Source organism: Brugia malayi (genome assembly GCF_000002995.4).
Source record: "Brugia malayi strain FR3 genome assembly, contig: Bm_v4_Chr4_scaffold_001, whole genome shotgun sequence".
Classification (NCBI taxonomy): domain Eukaryota; kingdom Metazoa; phylum Nematoda; class Chromadorea; order Rhabditida; family Onchocercidae; genus Brugia; species Brugia malayi.
Window position 1 is genome coordinate 8,803,819 of NW_025062478.1, and position 27,988 is coordinate 8,831,806.

The 27,988-nt window shown below is 26.7% G+C and overlaps 1 protein-coding gene across 1 annotated transcript; it reads right to left on the reverse strand.

The window, feature by feature from the left end:
• Nucleotides 1-4,951: 4,951 nt before the first annotated feature.
• Bma-glb-3 (Uncharacterized protein) lies at nucleotides 4,952-7,883 on the reverse strand (the record flags this gene model as incomplete). Its single annotated transcript, XM_001894981.2, has 5 exons — nucleotides 4,952-5,110; nucleotides 5,354-5,521; nucleotides 5,904-6,072; nucleotides 6,734-6,808; nucleotides 7,825-7,883. The coding sequence occupies 5 exons, from the start codon at nucleotides 7,881-7,883 to the stop codon at nucleotides 4,952-4,954; spliced, it is 630 nt and encodes a 209-aa protein (XP_001895016.2).
• Between the last annotated feature and the right edge of the window lie 20,105 nt (nucleotides 7,884-27,988).

Here is a 27,988-nt window from a genome sequence, read left to right on the forward strand (position 1 = left end):
GAAAGGATGGACGAAAACTTTACAATTCTCTTTTCTAATTTTTTTTTTTGAACTAATAAATTTTAATAATAAAAAATGTAAATAACTACATGATAACAAATCTAAGGAACTGATTGCTTTTATATTAAATTCCATCTATTTAAGCATATCTGATAGCAATTTATCAACTAAAGTTTACTCTAATCAGGTCAAAGTGCATTAATCTATTTATAGAATCATGGAAAAAGTGTTTCTCACTAGCATTCTTTCATGGAGTATAAGCAATCAAACACTTTATTAGCCTACCCTGCTGATATCAAAAAGAAAAGAAAAAAGAAGAAATTAGTCACAGTATTATTTAAGATAGAGTGTTTAAATAAATTTATTCAAAAACAAAGAAAAAAAGAATTAAATTAGGCATTAAGAAAACAAAGAAATAAAACGCACTATTAACATAAATATTTCATCAAAAAAAAACAATTATGCGAATTTAGCTGTTTGTTCAAATTTGCATCATTATCTTTTGAAAAAAAATTTAAATTAGAATGTGATTGCTAAATATTCCAGACAAGAAAAAAACCGGAAATAAGACGAGAAATGAATAAAAAGAAGTAAATCAGAATACTCAATTGTATCATTTAATTTTAAACATTTGTATATCACTATTAAAATTGTCATCGAAAAAGAATTGCAAACTGAAGTTTCCTTATAACTATCTAATATGCAAACTTTCCGGAATATCCTTAGATCCGGAAACCCTCACGTTTCATTTACGAGGAAAATATTCCTTCTTTTTTTTTTCTCTCTCTCTCTCTCTCTCTTCCTGTCTTTTTGCATGAAATACAGTTAGCAAAGTGATGATATAGTTTGTTATTTTCTTCTTATACCTGCAAATGTTGCATAAATTTTCTATAAGGAAAGTTTTCATCGTGGAAAGATCGGTTGAGGAATACGAAAGAAAGGTAAAATGTTTGAGTAATATTTACGTCCTTTCAAACACTATTGCTTTGCTATTTTCATGCAATTAAATTAGAGAAATAGTTACAAGAAATCGATCTATTCATTTAAACATTGCAAAAATGCGGACAGACAAAGGTTGTTTGGTGTCATGTGACACAATCATCGGAAGAGAGAGAGGGAAGGAGAGAGGTTCAATGATACAATGTAATTGACATGAGACCTGCTTGGTTCATAATGATGTATTAAATTCAACTAATTAGAACAGGTCGTTTTCCTTCCTGTTACCTGTTTGTCTTCAGTGATTGTTATAAGTGATAAAATAACAAAGCAAGAGAAATCAATAAAATGCTATTTTTAGCATCACGTTTAAATCACAATGTTTTTGTCATTCAGCAGGTAATTTACTAAACTAATTTAGAAGTTGAAACTTTCAACAAATCTACTTTCGAATTTTGTTTTCTTTTTGTCTTATAGAAAAAACAAATTTCATAATACATCAAATGGCAATTGTGTTGTCATATTTCTGCAACAATAATGGCATCAGATTAAGGTATTATCACAAATTGACCTATTATCACGGAAACATAATACAGAAATATGTAATATCGATTTTCGATTTGATATAAAAGTTTGTATGAATTCCTTTGCCAATTATTTTTGCTACTTTTTTCCTGATTAAGCAGTAGTATTAGCAATACGAATAGCACTACCAACAAAAACAATAACAACAACAACAACAGCAACAGCAAGAGTAGAAAGGTTGAAGTCAGCTCCACAAATGGAAAAGATACTAGCAAGAAATATCAAAATAGGAAATCAGTAAACAACCGAACTGCATACATTTTATCATGATTACAATCATCGAGTATTTAAATGTTTGGAAAAAATCGGTTGGCTGCTTATTTACAAAGTTGAGTATTGTTTTTGTGTGACAGGATACGACATGACAAGTTTTATGATGGATATTAGAGAAGTACAGTGGTGATCAACAATCAACTGGATTGTAAATGAATCAAAAATTTTCATTTTCATTTTCTTTATTTGAACAGTAATCCGGTTGTGACGATATGAGAATGGTAGTGATAGTTCTATCATTTTGCTAACTTCACCCTTTCATTTCTCATTCTTTACTCCCTTTCTACAGTTCCGTTTGTCCCACTTTTCAATTGTAAAAAGAAGGATAGAAAAAAAGAAAAAAAAAAATAAGGAAAGGAGTAAAATTCATTGTATTGGTATGTTTACCAATCTTGAATTTTGTTATTTTATTGCTTGTTTTGCAGAGCAAAATTAACCCTTATTTCTTATAGAATGGTTAAAATCTAAAAATTAAAAATGAAATCTTTTCTTTTTTACTCTATCCTGTTTAGCTATATTTCAAAATAATAAAAAGCCAAGGTTGATTGATTGCATGTACTGCTTGCTATTGTTTTAATAAGTAAATAAGTGGTATTATTTTAATAACAATCACGCTATTGGATTATTTATTAGCTAGAAATTTTCTATTTATAGTTTAAATGAAATTAATTCACAGAGTATTTCTTTGCAGTAGATATTAACTGTTTTCCCTGAAAATACTAGCAGTTGTTTCTAGAATTTTAATAGTAATAGTGTTAAGGAATAGATTATCGATTAGTTTCCAACTATAGCCATCGAATCCTGCATTTAAGAATTATATGTTGTATGGCATTGCAAAATTGGGGAAAGTGTTATTAGAATTTATGAATTTGTAATTGAGAAGAGAGGATGAAGTGATACATTGATTAGTCTTAATTGTTATCAGTTATTTAATCGTCTGTTGAAATGGAAGAATGAGCTAACCTTTTGACAATAGCAAGCAGTTTGGAAGAATTGATTATGTTTGAACTGAGTGGAGCATTTCAACAAGATAGGCGAAGACCAAAGAATATCTCTTTGTTTACCGATCATATGTAAATTAATTTGAATCACAAAGCAACACAAAAAGAGACACGTCATATCACAAAAGCGACACTTCAAAAGAGACACGTCGTAAGCATGTCTCTATAACCATGATATTGATCTGTTTGTAAATGAAAAGTTCAATTGCTTTGTAGGTTAAATTATAGATATAAAGTAAATAAGTGTAATGAACTTTATGATTCTTGCAGAGTTCAATTTTATCACCATTTGTTAAAGATAATTTATAATTTATATTAGATTAATTTATTAGTTTTTAGAATTTATTCTCAAATATATTTGCTACAACACATATCTTCTATAATAAGTTTTTCATTGTTTAATCGCTACTATTAAAAAATGCGTGGAACATTCTTCAAAATTAATGGCATTTAAGCTATTTTATTGTAACTTTCTTTAAATACTCATTTCAACAATTTCATGAAATTTCAATTAATTTAAAAGTTAGCAATAATGTGTAGAATGTGTATTTGTTTATATATTTTCATTCACTAAGGGAGAATTAAAGTTAATGTACCATAAGATTGTTGGGATACCCACATCGATTATTTGTGTAAATTAGGCAAATGATAAAAACCATATGATATATCTAATAAAATTACTAAGAGTCAACATTAATAGATTATGCTGAAATGATCTAAAAAGAACTTTCTGATATTAAAAACTATTACAAATTTCAAAATTATTTAATTTAGGACTCCTCCTAAAGTGGAACAGATGGATAGCTCTAAGTTATATTTTAACATTGTTTACTAGGAGCCATTTCTCTTTTTTTAATTTGCAATAATTTGAAAATTTGAAAATCTTCTTCATAAAATGTCGATTTTCTAATATCGAAATTTCTAATATCATAATATGTTTTAAAATTTCTTATGTTATAAAGTGCCGAGATTTCAGTTACTAATTTAAAATTGAACACTTAAAATTTGAAAAAACTAAAAGATGTCAGACTTTGAAAAAGATTCATTTTCCAGATGTATGATAATAAGCAGTTAGAAATGTCATTCTTAATTCTAATCTTTCGCTGGTAAGGAAAACATCATTTGTTGTGTGTAAACAATAATTAAATGTGTTCAAAACCTTAAATTGTTCTGGAATTTGTTCCTTCTACATTATCCTTCTACTTAATTAGTTTTCTGATTGGAATTGTTCAATTATTTAATTTGAATTGTTTGTCTGTCGAAAATTGTTCAAAACGGAAATATTTAGTCAGTTAGTCAAATTGTCTAATGGCTTAGTCCAACTTGTTTAGTTGTGTAATTCCAATTGTTTAATTATTGATTGAAATTGTTTAATTGTCTAAGTAAAGAAGGAAAGAAACACATGAGCAGTGTTCAATGGAATTTTTAATTAGTAAAGTTATTTTTGTAAATATGCAAGCCAAGTGACGTTTTACATTGAAGCTAACGTCTTTGCCAATGTGCGTTGCATTTACACGTACGTCAATACCAACCCATATGAGTTTAATAATAATTTGGAAACTAATTTGCAAGTCAATTATATAAATCCCAATTTTATCATAATTAATCAATAATTAATAGGTGGTACTTTAACTGATTATTAGTACGCATTTGGCCGAAGACAGAGAAATTAATTAGTTAGTAGAATAATTTATTGGCCATGATTAAATAGGTGGCCAATATTATAAGTTTGCTTTTATGAAAATGAAGGAAACATTTTGCTGATTTTAAGATGGTCACTCTCTGTATTTATATTCAAAACAGTTCCATTAATTCAGTTGAATTCCAATTTTGTTTGTGTGAGTACAGCAATACTTCCACTTATCAAAAATTATTAATTAGTGCAATACAGAGAGTGGATAAGGTTTTCAAATTGATGAATCAATTCATATATGTTCACATAGTGATTTATTATTCTTTGTTCATTCATTTGCCAAGCTAAGTTATCTATGGCTAGCATTTTATAGCTGAATTGTATTCAATAAGCTATGCTTAAGTTTATTACTTCAAAAAGTTTTCACATGTAAATGAAAATAAATAAGCAATATTATTTATAAACTAATAATTTAATCAGAAATGAGATCAGCAAGAAAATGGAAAGCATGAATCCGAATGTTTTAATGATATGTTGTTGATTGCTCCGTTGTCGCATTGTCATATTTTAAAATTGAAGCTGTTGCTGTTAACGATGATGGACCAGCGTTTTCCTGTCTTGAACTCTTTTTTGACGCACGACGTTTACTTTCCGCCAAATAACCACCTTTAATACGATCAACCTGTAAAAAACGTAAGAAAGGAAAGAACTTTAAATGTCGTAGTGAGGAAGAATAGCAATGCTGATTAGCTTTATTGTAATGATCAAAAATTATAAAAATTTATTTAGATTAGTGCTGCATTAAAAGTTAGTCCTTTGGACACTACAAGCTATCAGTTTATCAGCAAAACAGTAGTTTTTTTTACTAATGATTAATTAACTGCTGGAATAATGGGAAAGATTTGAAAGACAAATAAATGATTACAATAAATGATAATAGGGCATTCCACGCTTTTAAGCATTTACGTTTGCCGCGGATCGCTTCAGCTTTTGCGATTGATTCAGCTAGCGAATCGCCAAATTGATCCCACGATGATGACATCGAATTTTCGCATGTATTACAATGCGCTGCACCCATTAACATGCAGCGGTCCTAAAGCAGAAATTAATTAATTAGTATCATTTAAAGATTTAACATTGCTATTTTTTAAAATATACGGAGAAGATGGGAGATGAAGACTGGAAGATCATTGATTAATCAGTAAGCAAGAGTTGATAACATGAAGCAATTACTTATAATTGACGATTATTATTAACTAGGAGAAAAATAATGTAGCAGCAATTTATTTAACAAAATTAGCAAAAAAAAAAAAAAAAAAAAAAAAAAGAAAAATCATAAGAACTAATAATGTCATTGATTGGTTGATTATTGATTCAAAAAAAAAAAATCGAAAAATCGTAAATGCTAGAGAAGGAAGTATAGAATGTTAAATTGAAGAATTTGTTTATACTTTCCCATTTATACCTGTACATACCTGTACAACTTTGATTGAACTATGAATTTCTCGCAGTGCGAAATCGATAAGCTCTATTAAGCTATCTGCATGTTCCTTTACATCGTAACATTTATATGATGTGAAGCCATCAATAATTGAAGTTTTCCGGAATAATTCTTTTGCTATTGTATTTTTTGAAATTACAGTTCTGAAAATAATTAAATGAAAGAAACAAAATCTTTATTTAATATTTTTTTTTTTTTTTTTTTTGCAAAATATGCAATGGACGGTGGTATTTTTACGCTTTTAGCTATTATTTTGAATGATTTCTGAAAGAAATAAAGAGTGAATAATGGAAATTAAAATTTAATAAAACTGAATTATTGTATTCTCTTCTATTTTACGTATCATTGTTATTTGATAATTCAAGAGAAATGGCATTAAAAATGAGGCGATGAATTTTCCTTTTCTTACCCAAATTATTTTATTATAGTATGAAAAGTAAATAATAAAAATAAATCGAGAAAAAATAACATCTTCTGTGTAAATGTGAGTGAGAAAAGCTTGAACAGCTAACATTTGACTAGATAATATTTCTCGAAATTTATTTCTGGCTAATTTAATAAGTTAGTCATTGTTAAAAAGTTTCAACGCATGAGGACAAAATATATGAAGTCATTCTATTAGTATGTTATAAATCGTTAGATCTTTAAAAATTAAGTTTAATTGTTAACAAGTTGAAATTTTTTGAAACATTTTTAAATTGAATTTTAATGATTAAATTTGATTGAATCCTGAAAATAAGAAATTTTTATTAAATTATGGTGTTTCGTATGATATAGTATTTTAATTAAATTTGAAAATCTCACCGAAAAACATTGATAAAAAAGTTGGGTGAGCAACGTAGTCGTTGCCAACTTTGCTGTAGTAAATGAATTTGATAGCTGAAAACAAAAAGAAAGAAAGGAAATGAAATAAAGTTTTGTGAGAAAATAAAATGCTTTTCGGAAATAGCTAATGTTGACATTATCAGTATTATCAGTATATCATTTCAACCGTAAATGTGTCAACTAATTCTCTAAAATTTACCATTGCTTTCGTCTTCGTTTATTTAAAAAGAATGTACTATTATGAATGCAAAAATAGCAGAAAAGTTCTATTTTGCAAGTTTTTTTTCTTTTTTTTTCGATGCAATTCTTTTTAAGGTTTTATGCAAAATATTTAGCACATCAAAATGATAATATGAATAAGGCCCACTGCTCTTTTTTTTTTTTTTCTTCTTTCTCTCATCGTTATTTTAAGCTTTTTTTTTTACTTCGATTTAACTTTTAGTTTTGTGTTTCGAAATTTCATCAATTTAGCATGAAATAATTCTGAAAGATATTTTTATTCAATATTTCGTATATTTCCTTAGGAAGGAAAATAAATTATCATTTGAAAAAGGAAAAAGCGATTGGAAGTTGTAAATTCATTTTCTAATGGTTGTATTTCTAGTTGAAATGGTTTATATCATTAGGCACAGGTAGGAAAGAATACACTTTTCAATTTGTTTTTTTTTAAAAAAGTTTTTTTTTTTTTTTTTGTGCTGACGATTGAAATGAAATGAGGAATATACAGCTTCAAAAGATGCAGTTATTCAGTAAATAATATTCAATCAGCAATTGCTAATGAAAGTAACGGATGATTTCATCTTTTTCAAAAGTGATATTTTTAGAAGTGCAAAATTTTCAAGTTTTGAAATGCAAATTAAATTTGCAAATCTCATACGATTGATCTCTGATGATCAATCGTATACATTTATTTCCATTTCTTGTTATTTATTGCTGATATCTTCCACATAAACATACACGTTTTTTAACTACTTTGAAATAAGCAAATAAAAATTTTCAAGATTACTAGATGGAAAGAGGGATTTAAGTTGCTTTCAAGATTTTGAAATTTTAAACCTTCTGATACAAACCTGGATAGCTGAAGTTGATCAGCTAAAGTATTCCCCGTATAACCTGCATCAGCGAACATATCAGTAATCAGGGATGTTCGCTGATTGATTGATAGTGAACTTGTTGAACTTTCTTGATTACTACGTGCTGAGGCGCAAGTTGCTGCAACTTCTTCCGTTCCACTGATAATCGATCACGATGAAATTGATGCCTTATGCGCTCAGTGGTACAACTATTGCTGCTATTCCTGCAACAATTAAATTATCTTTTGCTAATCCATACATCAACAAATGCAAAACATACACACATACACACACACACACACACATACACACACACACACACACACACACACACACACACACATACACATACACACATGCACACAGACCCATCTAAACTACATACTTATCTTCTATTAACCTCATCTTAACCATTCTCGAATAGTTTTGACAAATTTATTTTTTAGCGCTTATTTTTTTTTTCGAACTGTTGAAATTTCTGACAAAAAAAGAGAAAAAGACTTGAGCTGAGGAATTTCTGCAAGTGCTATTAGCATATAGCAATTTAATTATTGTTTTGCTTTCAAATGAATAGATATGGACAAAATACAGTCGAAAAAAAAAAAAAAAAATGTGATACTATTTTTGCGCATTATAAACACTTTTCCGCTGCGCTTCTCGATCAGTTTAATTCCTGAACTAGAATGAGAATAGAGTATGACGTGAATATGAGATGAAGTTACACCCATCTCTATTTACGTTAAATTAAAGTCACACAAATTTTTTTATTCACAAAATTTTGTTTCATTAAAATGAATTTTTAGAAGAAATTAATTGAAGAAGAATTACTATTGTATAAAATGGAAAATGCACTGAAATGAAAAAAACTTGAAAGTTGTGTTCCGCAAGTTCTGTGGTTGGAATACTGATCGATATTTTAACTTTACCTTAATACTCTCAATACTACTTCTAGACTATATCATTTTGCAAAAAAATTTGTAGTCATACATTAATTAATCTGTCATTTGCACTTTGAGACTAATTATTTCATTATATCTTATTTTAGTAGTTTATAAATAGCAACTTACTGAAATGAATTTTGAGGCTGAATTGATAATTGATCGTTTAGATATTTGATGTGATGTCGCTGAATTTGAAGATTGCTGAAGTTTTTAACAAATTTTGGTCGTACGTTGCCATAAGTGTAGCTAAAGTGAAGGCCAGAATTGCTAGTAGAAAATAGAAAAACTGAATGAATTTTTGGGATCTATAAAAATAGATTGTTTTCAAGTTTAGCATATTAAACTTAAACAAGTAAATACACTCAATGAGTAAGCGTTAATTGCTTTGCATTAAATTTTTAATAAAAAGATAATGAATTGAAATCTATTTTGATGAATGATAAATTAATATTGAGAATGATCTAATGAGGATGACAATAACAATGACAATGACAATGATGATAATAATGATGACAGCAATGATGATGATGATAACCATAATGATAATAATTATTATATGATTTCGTATGGCTATAGAATAGTTCCTATCACAGCAGAAGGCATATTACAATAAATTCTCAGTTGTTCTCTAACTGAACAAAAAAAAGAAAAATATTTGAAGGAACAAAAATATGACATTTGCGCTTCAGTTAATAATTACTTTTGGTCCAATAAATTTTGTTAATAGCATGCAAGTATAATATTTAATTAAACTTATTACATCATCGTAATCTGAATACCACCAATCTAATAATAATGAATGATTTAAGAAAGAGAAGAAAAGAGAGAGGGAGAAAGAAGGAAAAAGTAAAAGAATTTATATACTCTTTTTTAATTGAAAATTTAAAAAAAAAAAAAAAAAAAAAAAGTGAAGAACAAGGAAAATGAGTGAAATAAGATGGAAGAAGCTAAAAAAATAAATTTAGTAGAAAGAAAAATGAATAGAACAAATAAAATATTTCTGTTTCTTTCTTCATAAACTTCTATTTAATAGCGATAATTTGACTAATATAGCAATTATTTCACATTTCTTTCTATCATGCTATTATGTCGTTTGGGCGCAATTATTCTGCACTCTTTCAATTGAATCAAACAAATATCGTCGATATGTTATGAATGATTAGATGAGTAAATGAGTCATGCTGTACCACTCATGAACTGCTATTATTAGTTCAATTCAGTTTCAATTTCAAAACTATACGCAAATCTATTTTTTTTTTTTTTAAAGAATTCAGATGTTGCATGTTTAATGATGTAAAGAAGTGGCAGATAGGCTTAGAAGGAATATCTGATGATGTCATTTGAATACATCGTTATTATTAATATTGTGGAATGGACTTCGCAATTTTCCGACAATGTCAAAATAAGATCAAAAAGTAGTCGTAATTATTGGTTCTTTTTTTTTATATAGAAATGCTACACTATAAATGTTAATTTAAATTAGCATATATTAAAATGTTTTATTTTCCAATTCACTAGTATCAATTATTAAAATTAGAAAACATCCATATCAGCTTATTTTACATAAATTTTAAGTAATAGCTACATCATATAAACATCACATATTTCAATTTATTGGAAAAATTTTGGAATACTTTGTTTTACTTTAATATCTTTAATTCTTCTTAATGATGCAAGTTTATATCTCTTTTTGTTATTATCAATAGAAGTGCACCAAAAAAAAAAGAAAAAAACAAAAAAAACAAACCACAGTACATTCTTTTCTGAATGCATTGACTGATAAGCATTGATTAGAAGACAATCACTGCTCATAAACTTTATATAATTTATAAATCATTAGCAAAGAGAAATTGTTCTACCTACCACCTCTATTATAAAGCATATAATTGTGGGCATTTAATATAAGCTAATTAGAATACATAAATGTTTTGAATATTTGATGTTTGATTCTTTCAAATGTAAATATTTGATTGATAAGTTTAACAACGACGTCAAAAATGATGTACGTGAATTTACGTAAATATGGAAGAAATTTATAACGTACACAAATATAAAGTGAATATTTCACGTTTTACATAAGAGCTTCTTATGATCATGCCGTTTTTAAACAATAAGAAAATATTCATATCATTTCATGAAATTTTAAGTAAAACTTTTAGCTGCCAGATATTTTGATTTATTATCAAATTTTAGAATACTTTCTCTATCATTCATTTTAATCTAATACTTTTTTCTTCATAATTTCAATTTGATATTGAGTGAAACGAAAGATAAGTATTTGTTATTCGCTAATAAATGCTTATTGAAGTACGGACTAAATTAGAGAGTTAGAAAACGAAAACTCGAAATTGAGCAAATAATTTAAATTAAGAAAAAAAGGAAATCATGCTGTAAATAGTTGATAACAAATGATAAGATGTGGATTCATAGAATGAGGATTGTTTAACAGAGCTAATACTGAAAAGAGCCAAACAGGAAACAAACTAAATGGATGAAAATAAATAAAATGAATCTATCTTGTTTATCACTTACTTTTGGCAAATGCATAAATCATGACAATATGGCAAGCAAATGTTACTGGATTCTTACTAATCCATTTTTTTTACTTGGACTAAAAAAATTTTTCGAACAGATTTCACAACTAATTAGAAAGTTTCTTTCTAAATTTTAAATATTAGCATGTAATAGTAAATTTCATTAACAATTATAGTAGTGAAACTAATTTATTAAGAAGAATAAAGAATTTAGTGAAAACCTAAGTTTTTATAAACTCTTTTAACAAACACAAACAAAACTCAAAGTAAAATAATTAATTTATTGATAAAAGAAATGTAACTAAAAGGAGTGCTATGCAAATTAGGCGCAAATAGCACAAAGTTCATCTCCTCTTTAAACATACTAGTAATATTTTAAAGATAATAAATATATATACAACGTAAGGAAAAAAAAAAGGATACAGGTGTGATAATTTTTTCTCAATTAACTAGAAATTATGATTTATCATTTCTTGAAAATCTAATATTAAATAATTCAATTCTGTCTGATTATCTTATTTTCCAGAATAATTCACTTCATTTCTAATTACGTCTTATTAGCCATATTTTTGCGGTCATATTAAAAAAAAAAGATTAACTAATTTTAAAATCTTTACATATTTCTTGAAACTAAAAAATGCACAATAACTTATGGAACGAATAAATTTTATTGCAATGAATAGAGTACCAATTACATCCCTCATTGTATAATAATTGGAAAAATATAGTTTAACAAAGGAAGAAAAATAATAGGTTGATAAAGCTTTGGTAAAATGAGGTAGCAATTATTTTGGTCCATTAGATAGATCCATTTGTATACTTCCAACTACTGGAATGCTTTAATGACTGCTTAATGCCACTATCTTATTTGAGGTTTTCAAGGAATTAAATTTCAAAATGGCCAAGAAATGATTACTTTAAATGTTCACTTTCTCATAACTTAAATTAATCTTTATTTAAATGATAATTTTTGAAATTAAATGACTATTTGAAACAATATATGCAAGTTATTTCTTCTTTGTTTGCTACTACAGACGGATAGAATTTTGGCGATTGAAGTAATTTTTTTTATTCGATTCATTTCAACTCATTTTTTGAAATTAGTCATTTTAAGATTGTTTGTATGTGTGCATGTGCGTGTATGTAAGCATATATAATATGGTTGATGTTTGATCTAAATGTTAGTGTCAACAATTTCAAAAAAAAAAAAGGAAAAAGAAACGAAAGACAAAAAAGTATTATAAGGCTAATTTTTGTTGAAAATATTGCGATAATTACATGTAAATTATGCCATTAAAAAAAAGAAATAGGAATTTTAATGATCAATGCAATAATATTCCAAGCTGTCCATTTTGCGCTTTAATTATAGAAATTAAATAAATTAACTGAAAAAATAACAATGCACTTTTGAGGACTGTCATAGAAGGTTTAGTAGCGAAAAGGAATGGGAATGATTAGAAGACATAGAGAAATCCTGAAAGATATAATCAAGTCAGTAGAGCGCTATACTCCGGAAAAGTAATAGCCGGAAAAGAGTAATTGTTACTTTAGACTAAACGTTCTATTCCTACTGCAATGTAAAAAAAAAAAAAAAAATTTTTGTTTTGGACTTGTTAAGAGTAAAAGTGATAGTTGTAAATTATAACAGTAATTAAAATTAATTTGAATTATGCAACGAATTTGTTTTCAAAATAAAAGTGAACAAAGTGGAAGATTATATTTAGAAAATAAATTTCAAAAGTGATTGGAATAAAAGATCATATTTGGAAAAGTGTCACTATGAAATGAAGTTAAATTCAAAAAATAATTTACTAAACGTCTTATATTAGCCTATGCTAAACGTATAACAAATATTTTCTTTACATTTCTTAAGCCTAAACTGATGAAAGTTACTTGTGAAATTATAAAAATATAGGAAAAAAAGAAGGAAATTAGTTGTTGTAACTTTTAAGGTAAAGTTTAAAGGGCAAAAAGCTAAAGCTAACCATCCTTGCCTTTCATAAGGAATTGTTAATGAATGAGTCTATGGCTTTTAGTCCTTTCTCTTTAGACCAATTTCACGTCACTAATTTTTTTTATATTTTTTAAAATGTCAACCATCTGAAGTAAAAAAGGACAGCACTTATGATTCTAAAAGCTAAATTATCTATTAACCATAAATACCGCATAAATGAGTTGACCTTTAGCCTATTGCTTCTATGCTAACAGAGATAGAGCTCGTAAAGTCAATTAAAAATATTTCATAGCTCCCGAAGATCATTGGAGCGAAGGAATATGAAAGAAACCAAGTCAACAAGTTTCTTACGCAATAAATTTTTGTTATTTATCCGTTCTCCAAAATTATTTCACTTCTTTTCTCAAAACCATTAAATATACTGTCAACTTGTTTAAAATCATCGATTTTTCATTGTTTGATTGAAAAACGCAGAACGGTATAAGTTTACGTGAATACGTAAACTTATAGTAAATATTTTAGCAATATTTGTTTGAATAACAGTGTAGATCTTAAAAATAAGAGTATCGAGATAAAAGAGACTTAAAGGAAGTAATAAAATTTAAAATTGATCTGATCAACTTTTTCAAACATCTTTCCTTACTACATTTTCATCTCTCCAAAGATCTTTACGGATTAAATTTTAAAAAGTAAGAATTGTTTTTTTTGCTCTAAAAATTGCTAAAATGTAGGAGAAAGAAGACAGTTTAAGAGAGTAAGAATTAATAAAATCATTCATTCATAATAGTGGGAATAACAAAATGCAAAAAAAAAGTGAAAAACAAAAGTGATTTGTTTATTAATACCACTTATGATTAAATAATTACAGTTAACTGACAAACAATTCTCTGCAAAAAAACATTTCTAAACTTATATCATCGCAGTTGACAAAGAAAAAATTTCATTGCAATTCAATTTGTTTGTAATATGCGGAATATATTCTCACGTATTTGCGCATTTATGCGGAATATATTCTCACGTATTTGCGCACTTATGCGGAATATATTCTCACGTATTTGCGTATTTATCATGCGGAATATATTCTCATGGAATAGAGAAATCATTGATGACAACTGCCTTATTTAAAAGTACAATTTGCCAGGCATTCCGAAAAAAAGTCTTCCATTTCCTGTCATTTTTCTTTTCTCTTTTAGCTTTACTTTTAATAGAAAAGAAAATTGCGAGAGAATTTTTCCTATAAGTTCTTTCTCCTTCATATATTCAAACAAAATCTTTGAATTTTTTTTCAATTTTCACTGGAAAATTGTGCTTTTATTCAAAATTTATTTCAAGGTTTGATTTTGACTAATTAAGCATCTGAAACAATTAAATTATTATTAATTTTTAAAATGAATTCATTTTTTTTTGAAATTTAGAAGCTATTTAAATGTTTTAAAGCTAAGCAGTTTTAGTAAAATTAACATTTCTGAAAAAAAAAAGCTTTGACACTTAATAAATTAGATAAATTATTGGTTAAAGATATGACAGATGTTTACTTAAAAATGTTCGTTATAATTCTTAGTGCAAAAGAAAAGAGATTAAAGACGTTGAAATTCGGATTGTTGAATTTGAATTCCTCAAAAATCTGTGAAAATTTTGACATATTAAGGCACTAAAATGAGTTCAAAAGTAATTCATTGACTAAGTGTTATCGCCAAATTGAAATTACATAGAATTTCTTAATGTAAAAATCTAAATTCATTCATTTTCACGAACTTTTTCCTGAAAAATCTTCCATGCAGCGGTCTATCTATTAATATCACCAAGAGCAAAATTTCACACAGTCCAAACTTCAGGATTACAATTTCCGGTAGTATCAACAGTTCGAGTCCCGGTAGTATCAACAAATAGAAAGTAATCAATGATTTTCGAATATTAATGCAATGAAAAAAAAAAAAAAAGAAATTTAAATTTCCGCTGTATCTAAGTTATTTTTCAAATAAAACCAAATAATACTATAAACCTTTGTGATGAATGGAAAAGTTATTTATGATTAGAAATAAATTAAAAACTAAATTTGATGAAAAATGAAAATACATGAAGCTAGCAGCTAAATTCATAGTTGAAAATGGAATGGAATCAGTCATTTGCCAAATGGTTAAATGCAATTACAAATTGATGAAATAAATGATAAAGTACATAGTACTAATTTTCACTGTCATTTACCTAAATTATTCCAAAAAAATTACTTTTAATGTTGAATGTAACCTTTTGGTTAAGGTTGGCAAATTTTGATTAAAGAATAAGTCAATGTGCTTTTTTTTGTGGTTGTATTTAAAATAATTATTTGGTAAATATTAGCTATGAAAAAATTTCATATTTACAGATTCAATAAAATAGAAATTAGTAACTTATGTTGCATTTGATAGTCATAAAAAATTGTTGTGAATCTTTACAATATTCTCGAAGTAAGTGACAGTTAGGACAACATTTTAGACTCTTTTTCGTTTATCACTGAACAGATATCAGTTTTATTCCTTTGCTGATAACTGTCATTGATTACAATCAAATAATAAAACTGGGAAGATAAGAAGTGAGACATTTCTGCAAGTAATCTTAAACAAAGGAATAAATAAGCTTTACCAAAGCAATTACACATGAATTTTTTAGCAATTCAAATGGTGATGGAATATTTTAACAATAAATTCAATGAAGGAATCAATGGATGAAAGCTTTTTTCTAACTTTCCAAAACTTACAGTTCTGCAATTCAGTTGCTGCAATAGTATGATTCCTTGAAAATGGCTTTATATAGACAGTTCAGGTGAATTTCATAGCAGTAACGTTTAGTATTTTTTAGTCTAAGTCAGTAAGTAATTTTAAATAACAAAGTTAGTTGAAGATTCTGAATATGAATTCGACAAGAAATTTTCTCAGAATTTGCTTATGTAGTGATTACTGTGAATCCTTTAGTACTACTAATCACTTTATGGCTTTAAGGATAACAATGGTTACATGTATAGCGAATCCGAAATTTAAAATTGGTTAGAAACAAAATTTGCTGCGAAAGTTTTGAAAAAAATTGGAAAGTAATTTGTAAGTGTTTTTTATTATTGCTAATTTGTTAATGATTTCACTATTTCAATTAATGAATAACTTAAAAATTTATGAAATTGTAAGCCATGAAGCATATCAATACTTTCGAATAAGTTAAAAAAAACTTTTTTCTTAACTTATTCCATCAGGAATGAAACGACTCTTTAGGAATTTAATGCAAGAGCATAGGTATACAATGAAATAGATGCATTTATCAATTCTTTAATTATCAAAAACTTTTTACAAAGTCTTTATAAACAGAAATTTTTTTTTGAAAAAAATGGAAATTTTAAATTAAATAAAAATGGGTTTAGACTTTCCGGAATTAAATTCATTCGGTTTTATGTGATCTATTTTCAGCTTTATACTGTTTTAGAGAATTACTCATTTTGATATTTATTTGAATTCAGAAAAGCGAAAACAACTCTGATGTATGCCTAAATATATTTTTCTCTGCTTGATGACAAGCCTAAGAGCCAGAAATTATTAGAGTTGCTAAGACTGTTAAGACAGATAGTGGGAACATGGGAACATGAAGAAGACTAGCAGGATTTTTAAATGTGATATGGATAGCATAAGACCATATAACATCTCTGAGCAATAAAAAAAATGAAAGCTCATCTAAGGACTAAGGCCACTAAAGCCTGGGACTCTTTTATTTAGGACCGAAGCTTCAGATTTCTTTAATCATCTCATGCCATTCTTGCTATTTTTGATCTTTTATTTGAAATCATCCTAAAGACAGAAATCTAAAAAGCAATAAACTAATGTTATGGAAAATCCGTTATCGGTTTCTTTTGGATTCAATTCCTTCTAGAAAAATGAGCCTAATAAAATCATTTAAAAGCTAATTCATGGGAAGCAAATTTAATAGCCTTATAAAAGCTCATTTGGCTTTTATTTCATAGGAAAAAGAAAGGAAGGAAGGAAATCATTCATTATGCAAAATGGATCATTATTATTATTATAGTTGAAGAAAAGAATAAATTAAAACTACATCAGACATTATCAGATATGAACCTTACTTTTTAGCTTATTAAGCTAAGTCACTGCTATAATAGCCAGATAGATATATATACTTGTATTAAAGTATCACATACGTTCATCATAATCCATTTGTATGAGATATCCATTAGTGATATTACGGTCTACTAGGCTATTTTTGCATTAATGCCAAATAATAGTAATGAGCCAAAATGATAAGTACCATTCTAAGTTAAGTATTTAGAATTTCAAAATTAATTGTAATTCAGAGTGTCATTACATAGTGAAGAACAACATGCTGAAGTAAATTTATTCCAAACAAACAAACAAACCTTATTTTGAATAATGTGCCAAGTCTAAGTATAATCTATTTTGCAAGCAGTATTTATTTAACTTCAATGAAAGCCAAAGATGGTAGACACTGAGCGCTGTTTTTTTTTTTTTTTTTTGTTTTTTAAATTGCAGTGAAAAAAAAGAAATGAATTCTTAAAGATAGTTGAAAATAACAATAGTGGCTTTAATGGATTCTCGTTTTCTTTTTTTCCTTAAATAAAATGATGAAATGGATGTTAGTTAGTTAGTTTGAGATTCGAAGTCTAAAATTTCATCAATTCGGAAATTAAAATTGTCAAATAATTCCATGGATGAAAACAGAAAATCACAGTTAAGAGAATGTGATGAAATGTCTTCTTTTTTTGTATGAGAAAGTTTTTTGATTGAAAATGATATTTGAATGCAAAAATAGCAGGATAAGAAATGAAAGGAATTATGAATGGATCCTAGAATTTTTATACTTAAATTGAAAGATAACATTTTTTTTTTTTTTGATTTTAAATATCAAATTGCTATGCTTGCTTTTTCCAGACGACAAATTGTAATTTCATTAAAAAGAGTTGATCATTTTTACATTTGCTGCAATTTTCAATATAGAAGTCCTTTTTTTTTTGCAAAAAAAAAAAGAATTTTCAGCAATTTTCATTGTAAAACAAAAAAAAAAAAAAATAATTTTGAAGTATAAACAAATTTTTTACTGCTTAAAAATTTATGACACTGAACAAATTTAAAGTGGTAATTCCTTAAAAGTACTAATAACACAAAATTTCTTACTCTTCCAAATATTTATCGCAAATTGCTTTCGAAAATAAACGCTACGTGAATGAATGAATTGCGTAACGCTGCAGTTTGGTCTTTTGTAATTTTCGACGCATTTCGTTTGCGTGCTTTGTGCAAAAATTAAATAACCACAAATACTTCATCAAAGGACAAAGACAATTGTCATTACTAAGTTGACTAATCCACCTGGACTACTTTAATTATTATCTCATGTGCTTGTGACTTTAATTGAGAAAATTTTCGCTTACCTTAACTTTACTCTTATCTCTTAAAGTTTCCAGAAAATAGAAACGAAGTTATTAATTATTTATGTATTAAATGAACTTAAATTTGCATTTCGATGATTAACGTTGTTCCTTGCATTATCAAATTATCAAACGACAAAAATAGTGCAATATCTCTTCACTAATCTTGACCTTTATGACCTCTGTCATCAACAACGAAACAAACTGACAATTGATGAAAAAAAAATTAGACATGAAATAATTTATAAAGTAAAATCGTAATATATTTGCTTTTCTTGATAATTTGATAAGTAAAAATGCATTTAAGGAAATTAACAATAATTAAGTAACTAACATGGTCTTGATCAAAATAGACGATAATTCAAAGTATGTTAATAAAATTTCAATTTTCTTTTTAAGTTTTTCTATATATAAAAGAAGCGTACGCTATAACATATTGATAAAGGAGCTAATTAAAGCTGATAAGTCGATATAATCACCGATGATTGAGAGCATAACATGGCCAAATGATAATAAATATGAATGACTGAAAATTTAAATTTTTAACCAGTTTTGCTCTTATCTTAATTAATCTTAAAATATTTTAATCAATCAATGTTTAATGATTTAGAATATGGAAAAAAATAAATTTTTGTTGAAAAGAAGAATCTGTGAATATACATGCATGTATATGTCTAATTTAAAGTAATTTGAAAATTACTTTTTAAAGTAATTTTTTTCCTTTTCGTAATTTAAAAGTCTCTTTTAAAAAAAGATAATTATGAGAACAGCTATAATATAATAGTCTTTTATGAAACAGCTATAACAAATATAGTCAGTCCGACTTTTTTTCTGAAAAGTTTTATCCATATTAAACAACCAATCATTAATTTAAAAATAGTTTTTGAATTTAAAATATGATTAATTTAAATATATGAATATATGCATATAGAAGATTTTTAAATTTGATATATGAAATTGAAATATATTACTCGAAGCATAAGCAGAGTCTAATGAAAAATATAAATACGTTTTGTCAGCTCGTGAAAAAAAAATGATTAAAAAGTTTGCTTGAATATAAATTAATAAGAATTTATTAACCATAAGTTGTAAATTTGCATCATTTCGTGTCCAATTTTAGTAATAATAAGAAAAAGCGGAAATTATTGCATTTTGCACGATACATTTAAATTTTTAGATTACAAAATGAATTGAACCATAAAGAATATTCGTTTGACAACTACGAATCCCAAATTACAAATTATAATTCTTTACTTTTTATCTTATTGTTGGTGTTGGCCATAAGTTTGTCATTTGCACTGTTGAGAATTTAACTAAATAAACTTTTATGTCCAATCCTAATTAATTGCTAAACTTCTTCAAACAACAATTAAATATTTGCATTAATCTTTATAAATTTCCTTAAAGCAATGATAAATTCAAACCATTATTATTAGCTGTTAATGAAATATTAATCCGGAATGGATGACTGCAAATTTCAGTAATTAAATCAAAATGAATGACAACAAATCTGAGCATTGATCCGAAATGAATGATTTCTTTGTAGCATTCATTATCTATCGTTGATTAAACTCTCAAAAAATTGTTTATCTGAAAGCAAAAAAAAAAATGCAAAAGTGAATATAAGAAAATTCTTTTTATCTCATGAATATTTTAAAACTCCTAGCAACCTTTCTCTTAGTTAACTTAATGAATCATTTTTCATTCTGCAAATCTGTAAATGAAAATTCCTTTTAACTATTGCTCTTTTTTTAAATTAATGTACTTCGAAAAATGTCGCATTTAATTTTTTTTTTTTTTTGTTTGATAACATCTGTCATGAGTGTGACAACGACACATATTTAAAATTAACTTTTCCTCATTATTATTAATGAAAATTTTCCGAATTATTTAACTGAAAGTTATTGTAATTGTTATTAACCATGAATTATTCGATTCGATTAAAAGATAAAATAATGATAGTTTTATCGATCAGATAAACTATTTCATAATTAATAATATGAAATATTATTACTAAAAATAATGAGTAGTTGGGAGAACATTAATGCGAGAAGTAAACAAATAAGGCCTTTTAAAGTGACACAGAAACTGATCGAATTATTAGTTAGTGAAAAATATTATTTTTAGCACAAGCTGCAATGTTTTTTTTTTTTTTTTTTTTGTTAAGCAGAAAAATTAAATTACGAATAAGAAGTTAGAAAAAAAAATCAATTATTAATGTTAAAGAATAAATTTTTTTTCCGGAAATTTGAAAATAAACAAAGCTAAACGCTACAAATGGTAATGAAATATTCCAATAAATTGAATTTCAATTTTGCTCTTTTCTTAAATTAATTTGTTTTATTTGTTTTCTGTTCAAAGGAAAAAAATATGATTCATCATTTCGTTTTATTCCTTGTTAAATTTTAGATATCTTTATGCAAGAAATCGCTGCGATGAATGTAATCTGCAACGAACAAGTGGAAATTGCCTGAAATAATTTTCTATTCTTAAAATTTAAAATTTTTAGTTTTAAACAATAGTGTTTTAAATTTTAATAAAACACAATTTTAAGCTCAGTCAAAAGATCGCACCGTTCACGTTTTGCTTCTCTATCTATTAGTAGACATCGAAAGGATTAAACAGGTGGTAATTGCTTTTTTTATTGTTTTAAATATATGAATGGAAATTGCAGTGTTTAATTATTAGGAAATTTTGACAATACTAGCTTCTTTCTTTAAATATTCAACATGGACAGTGCATACAGCAGTGGAAATTTTGAAAATTAATTTTAAATTGCAAATATTTTTATTTCTGTTAATTAACCATATAATTAATTAATTACTCACTTAATTATTCAATTTTATTCTTCGTTTTGTTCTTTTATAAATTTTATTTTGCCATTATCCTTTTTAAATGATTACCATAACATTAATTGTTATTTTGTCTTTATTTCTTTCTTTTCGTTTTTCAAAAAAAATTTTAAGGATAAGTAAGTCGAACGCTTTTTGTTAAGTTTTTTAAAGTTTCTGCATAGAGTTGGATGCAAAACTAACTAGTAGACTAGTAGACTAATAGAGTAATTTGAAATTCGATGTTGTGAACTAGCAATCGCCAGATCTGTTTTGATTTCTTTCTACCTATGATATGAAAGAAAAGGTGAAAGAAAGAGAAGCACAAGTGAAAAGTAAGAATCTTTATAATAGATAACTTTTAATAAGACTTTTCTCAAGTTTTATTAAAATTTCAAGTGAAGAAATAAAAACTTCCTGTTTTCCATTGATGATTAGCTGAAATTAAATATTTCATCAACAAATATTAATTAATCTTACAGCATACTTTGTTGAGAAATTAAGAGTATTGTTAATGCTTACATTTTTAATAAATCAAAGATTATAGGATAAATGGCCATTTTTCTCTTACATTTATTATATTCGTACGTGTAAGACAATCTGTATACAATAATACAGGTAAGTTAATAAATGGTATTACTAATCTGATACACACATCAGTATACTATTAAATTTTAATAAATCAGAATTAAAACTATAAAGTGGCGAAGCAGTAAGCGAGAAATTTTTTATGATAAATATAGAAATACGTATGTGTTTGCATTATCCAAGAAAAGGTAAAAAGATTGCTCAGCTGTAGGTAATCTATTAATTATTCCTCAAGTTATTGAAATAATGAGAAAAACTTAATTTCACTCTATATTAAGCAACAATTGCAGGTAATTTCACCACTGAATGCTTAATCTTTTATGAATTCAGAAATTTAGCGACATTTTTTAAATTTTATTCGATATCATTCATTCATTTACTAACTCAAACATTTCCATTTTTTAAACAATGGCATTTCGTTAATTATCAACTCTGTATATCATTTCATTGAAATACACACACCGGAAGATCTCACTGCTTTCCCGTGATTTCTTCTAACTTTTTTCTCAATACATCTCTTCTATCCCATGGAAAATCTAATTGCATCAGCTATTCAATATTATAACTAAGGAATAATTTTGAAATGATAAAATAATCATTGTGAAAAATGAGTAACACGTACACAATCGCTATAGCCTCACGTTTTCCGGAAGCAAATGCATTCACATGTGTAAATCAGAGATCATTTCGAGAATAAAAAAGTGTACGAAAAAACTTGCAAACACATTTTAAAATTTCATCTTATAGCAAATAATTGTTATGTTTTAATAAACAATAAAATATAAATTTGTGAATGTTTTTGAGAGGAATTTGGGAGTTTACGTGAATGTAGACACGTGAGTGTATGAGCTTGCTTGCGTGTACTGAAAAAACTAAACATACGTGAATGTTATTTTTACATTAAATGAAACAATTGGCTAATTTTGTTATTAAATAATTATTAAAGCCAAGCTACTGAACGAGAGAATATTTTAGACTGCAAACAATGTTCAAAGAGCATTTAACGTGAAAAGTTTCACGTTTTCGAAAGGAATCAAATTTACGCAGTTATTTGAGAATTAAACAAAGACAAAACAAATAAAAAGAACAAGCTAACATTAAATTAGATGTCACACATCTAAACATATGTCCCTAATAGGAATAATTTGATGATCAGAGATCAAAAATTGTAAGTAGCAATTTGAGCAATCGATTCAGTAGTTGATTGTGAAATTTAAAAGAAAAAAAAAACTCCTTGATGGAAGTTGAAAGAAAATAAACGAAATAATTTGTGAAAAAAAAAAGAGAAACTTCAATTAACAAGAAAATTCGACGAATTGTAATCACTTCATGAATCAATTTTGTGTTTCTTCTCTCTGAACCATATCCAAATTTTCAATAAATTTAAAAAAAGAATTTGGTATATCAATAAGTAAGTATTAAATTTAATTTTGAATATATGCAACTCATTTTTCCCTCTGTCTCTCTCTACTCTTCTTTCTTTCTCTCTCTTCATCTCTTTTTCTATCTACTCAAAGAAGAAATATTTTAGACATATAATTTAATTCCATCTTCAATTCACTTATTCCTGTTTAATTTTAAATTTATATTTCTTTCAGGCCAATTCTAAAATCAAATCAGAAAAATTTTTTGATTTATTTTATTTCGGATATCAAATTTCATTGAAATTTTTTTTTATTAATTTTAAATTATTTTAATCAGTTGTTAATCAGTTTAAACTATTAATTTTAATCAGTTGTTAGGAGCCGGAATATTTTTATGAATTGAAATGAGCACCAATTTATTAGTTATTAATTAAATTGTTGATCAATTTAATGTGACAGTTTTATGTGACAGTCAGTGATATGAAATGGAAAAAGTGGATAGTATTCGAAGTCAAAAAAGCTATACAATTTGACGATCAGAACCAGAATTGGACTATTGTATCTGCTTTTGTGAATGACGAAACGATTGATGACATCAGTCCTTTCCTTGGAATGTGATGACACAGTGATGACGATGCTGTGATGATGCTAGTAGCAGTCATTAAGATAGATTTATAATGATAACAAACAATCATTAAGAAGAAATTACAGTGATAGTTGATAAAAATTATTCCTTCATTCGCTTTTCTAATTGTACTTGAAAACACTGAACTGAATAATCTGAATTGTTTATTTGTCTTTTTTAAAAATGATATATCATTAATAATAATAATAATAACAATAACAATAATAATAATAATAATAATGTATTATAACTTAATTTTCCATTTAAGTGAAAATACTTTATTAGTTTCTTATTAATTAAGACAATACTCTTTGCTTGAAATGGCAGTAAATTTTATTCTTCGAAATATCTCTAAACAGCATATTTTAGTGTATCATAGTGACATGATAAATGGAGTGTAATCGGCATTTTTGCCAGCACTAAATTTTCTGCTGCAGACGACATTGCGCCACAACAGATCACCGATGATATAATTCCTCGCAAAGAACCAGAAAATCACTATCAATTTCTTAACTATTGCATCATTAGTTTCCCTTACAACTTATTTAACTTCGATTTATTAGTATAATTATTATTATTATTATTATTATTCGTGCTTAATACATTTTCATTATTTCGTATATGAATAAATTAGCACAAATAATTTTTTCATATAATTTCAATGAATAAATCTTTCAGCTTATTGTTACATTAGTAATTAAAAACTCTGAAAATTTTTTGCAACTAAATTTCCTAACTTAATGAAAATTAGAATAGAAATATCTGTAACAAAAACATGGTGTTATCATCTTCATACATATTTTTTTTCGCATGAAATTCAAGCAACCTATTAAACAGGTTAATATCAGTGCGAACATCAACGAAAGTATCTACAAAAAAAAAAAAAAAAAACGTACTCTGAGAATACACTTATTTTCTATCAAAATTGTTTTTAAAATTAGCTTTAAAAGTTAAATGAAAGGAAAATTTTTTCAAACACCAGTAATTTCAAATGAAGAATCCGATTACTTTAAAAAATTTCAAATGCTCTAGCTTTTTGTGTTTCGTATTCCATTTCTTGTCAGAATTTCATTCAGTATTTTGATCATATTTATTTCACCCTCCAAAAAAAAAAAAAATCTCTGATTTAAAAAATTTTTAATTCTAGAAAAATAATGGCTTTACTCTTGTCGAAATTAAATCTAACACAATAAAAGCAACATTTCCATTAACAGAGCTCTTGTTTTATAACTTATTTTTGTTTCATTTTTAATAACAGAAAAAAGTCAGACTAATTTAATTAATTAATTTTATAATTAATTAATTTTAATTTCTTTACTTTTAATCAATTATAAGGGAGAATATTCATAGCATAATTTTCATTCATTGAACAAAAATATAATCGCATTTTTAATGATATAAGAGAATTTAACATTATTTCTGTCTTCTGCAAGTGGTTTACAGATTTCTAATCCATCGTTGATATATTATTTCCGTCAACGTTTTCTATCAGGAATTAATTCAAAGTAAAATTAACTTTTAAAAAGAACTTTTAAAATTTACTGATTTTTTTTTACCAAAACACATTTGAAATTTTACTCCCAAGTTTACAAAATTACAAAAATTATCAAAACTTTGAAGTGTTTTCATAATTTTACTTAATGCATGTTTCCATGGTGAGAATACTTCCTTTCTCTTTTCTTTTTTTATAAGAATACTATTTGTATACTAATATCAATACTGATAAGTGCAATGATAAAGATATGAAGTTATGTGATATGATTTGAAGAACATTTAGTTGAAATGATGATAGATGACATATTCTATGCAATTTGCATGGATATCGAAGGACAAGATGTCACATCAGGTATCATCTTCCATTCAATCATGTTTTTATTTATCAATAAACTGGTCTCATATCTCAAGTGTCCGAAAAATGAATTGAAAAATGAGTTTTTTGATTTGATTCAATGGTTCGATTCGCTGTTTATTGCTTGAACTATAATTCGCATATAAAAATTCGTTCCAAAATAAAAAAATCCATATTTAACTGAAGCATTTTCGAATTTTGCCTTAACCTGAAATATTGATAACCTGAAAATAATTCTTCATAATCATATATTTTAGCTAGAATTAATTATTGACTAAATCTAGCTATCATTTAGTTTCTTTCAATTTTTAAATCAAGCGTTAATTTGTCATTTTTATGATAATGCGCTGTTTTAATTTTTGTCAATTCACTGAATTTATTTGAAATTAAATCTTTGTACGTCTAAATATTTCACTCAACAAAGTTATGCTGAAAACAATTTAGTAAATTGGCATAAATACAAAGATAAAACAGAACAGAAATGATATGCTTCAGTTAAATTGCACTTAATCTTACATCCTAGAAGGCATGTTAATTACAGCTCACGGATTCTTCTTCTTAATCTGTTGAACGTCGAATATTCGACAAGCAGATGGATATTGGGATTTTTGCGTAGTTAATTTTTTGATTAGAGATTGTCATCACTAATGGGAACGAGAATACAGGATAAAGTCATGTTGATGCTCTTTGAAGTACACCGACAATATGTACCATTACAGGGATAAGTAACAAGACTATTTGAGCAGCTTATTATGTGCTCTTAGTAAAGGTTTCATTTGATGGCGCAATTGGACCACCGCTAAATCACTCCTTCTCTTCCTATATATGCGTAAGTTCTTTTATGTCGTGTCAGTTCCGCCCGTTCCAATGCAGCTGTCAATCGACAAATTTGCTGCTAATCACTGTTTTTGAACTAAGCCGCGAGCTTTCACTAGTGATAAGTGATGGCAGTATAATTATTGCAGAAAGTATGGCATACAAATAGTAGCGATAATAATATGGAGAGTTATCTGATAGAAGGGATAAAATATTACTGATATCATGATATATTGCTATCGTATTCTTTTTTTTATTTCTTCCTCAATTCAATTATTATTATTATTTTTGCTGTTGTTTTTTGATTCAATTCATGCCAAAAAATCGTTAAATTTAATTCACCGGCCTGTTTTTTTTTTTTTTTTTTGGTATGATTAAATCGATGAAATGTTGCATTTCTATTTTCGAAATATTTGAAAATAATTTAGTTGTTAATTTGTATGAATCAATCGTTTGATCAAACTGAAGGAGATTTATTCGGTTTTCATTTCTAAATAAAAAAAAAAAAAAGTGGAGCACTTGTTCGAATGAAAGTTTTGTAAATGAAGAAAGATCAGACCACCGTACCTATTAATTTCATTTTTGGAGAAATCAGGAAAGAATTACTTGGAGCTGAGAGAATACGGTGGTCTGAAAAGGGAGATTTATGATGGGACTGCAAAAGGCAGAAGGAGAGACTATGATATTATGTTTGGTTGTCCCTTGACAGTTATTTATCGCGTCGCTTCTTCCTGTCAACTACGCTTTTTTTCTCTTTCTTTCTCTCACAAATTTTTCAAATAAATAGGCTTCATAAAAAAAAAAATGAACTCACTTCATTGTTAGCAAATGTGAAAGAATGCATAGTGTTTTTTTTTTTTTTTTCTTTTTTGATGACCTTTATTCACCCGTGACAATAATCCAACCATGACAATTCGGTTTAGCTGATCTCAAACTCTTATCATTTGCAAGCATATCATCACTTCAGAATAGTTAGTATTCTTTCATACAGATATTTAATAACCACTGTAAATTTATTATTTCCGACCAATAGAATTAGATATATCAATCTGAAAAGGCATGGAGAATTAGAAATCAGTAAAAAAGGTACTTGTCGATTGCAGTTATTGTCGAATGGTTTTCCAAAAGGAAGAAGAATAGTTTTGGCAGCCGAGTTGAAACCGAAAATTAGAGCAAATAAGCCAAGAAGAGATGTCTTGGCTTGATTATTCTTGTATTTACTATCAGATCTTAATATATCGAA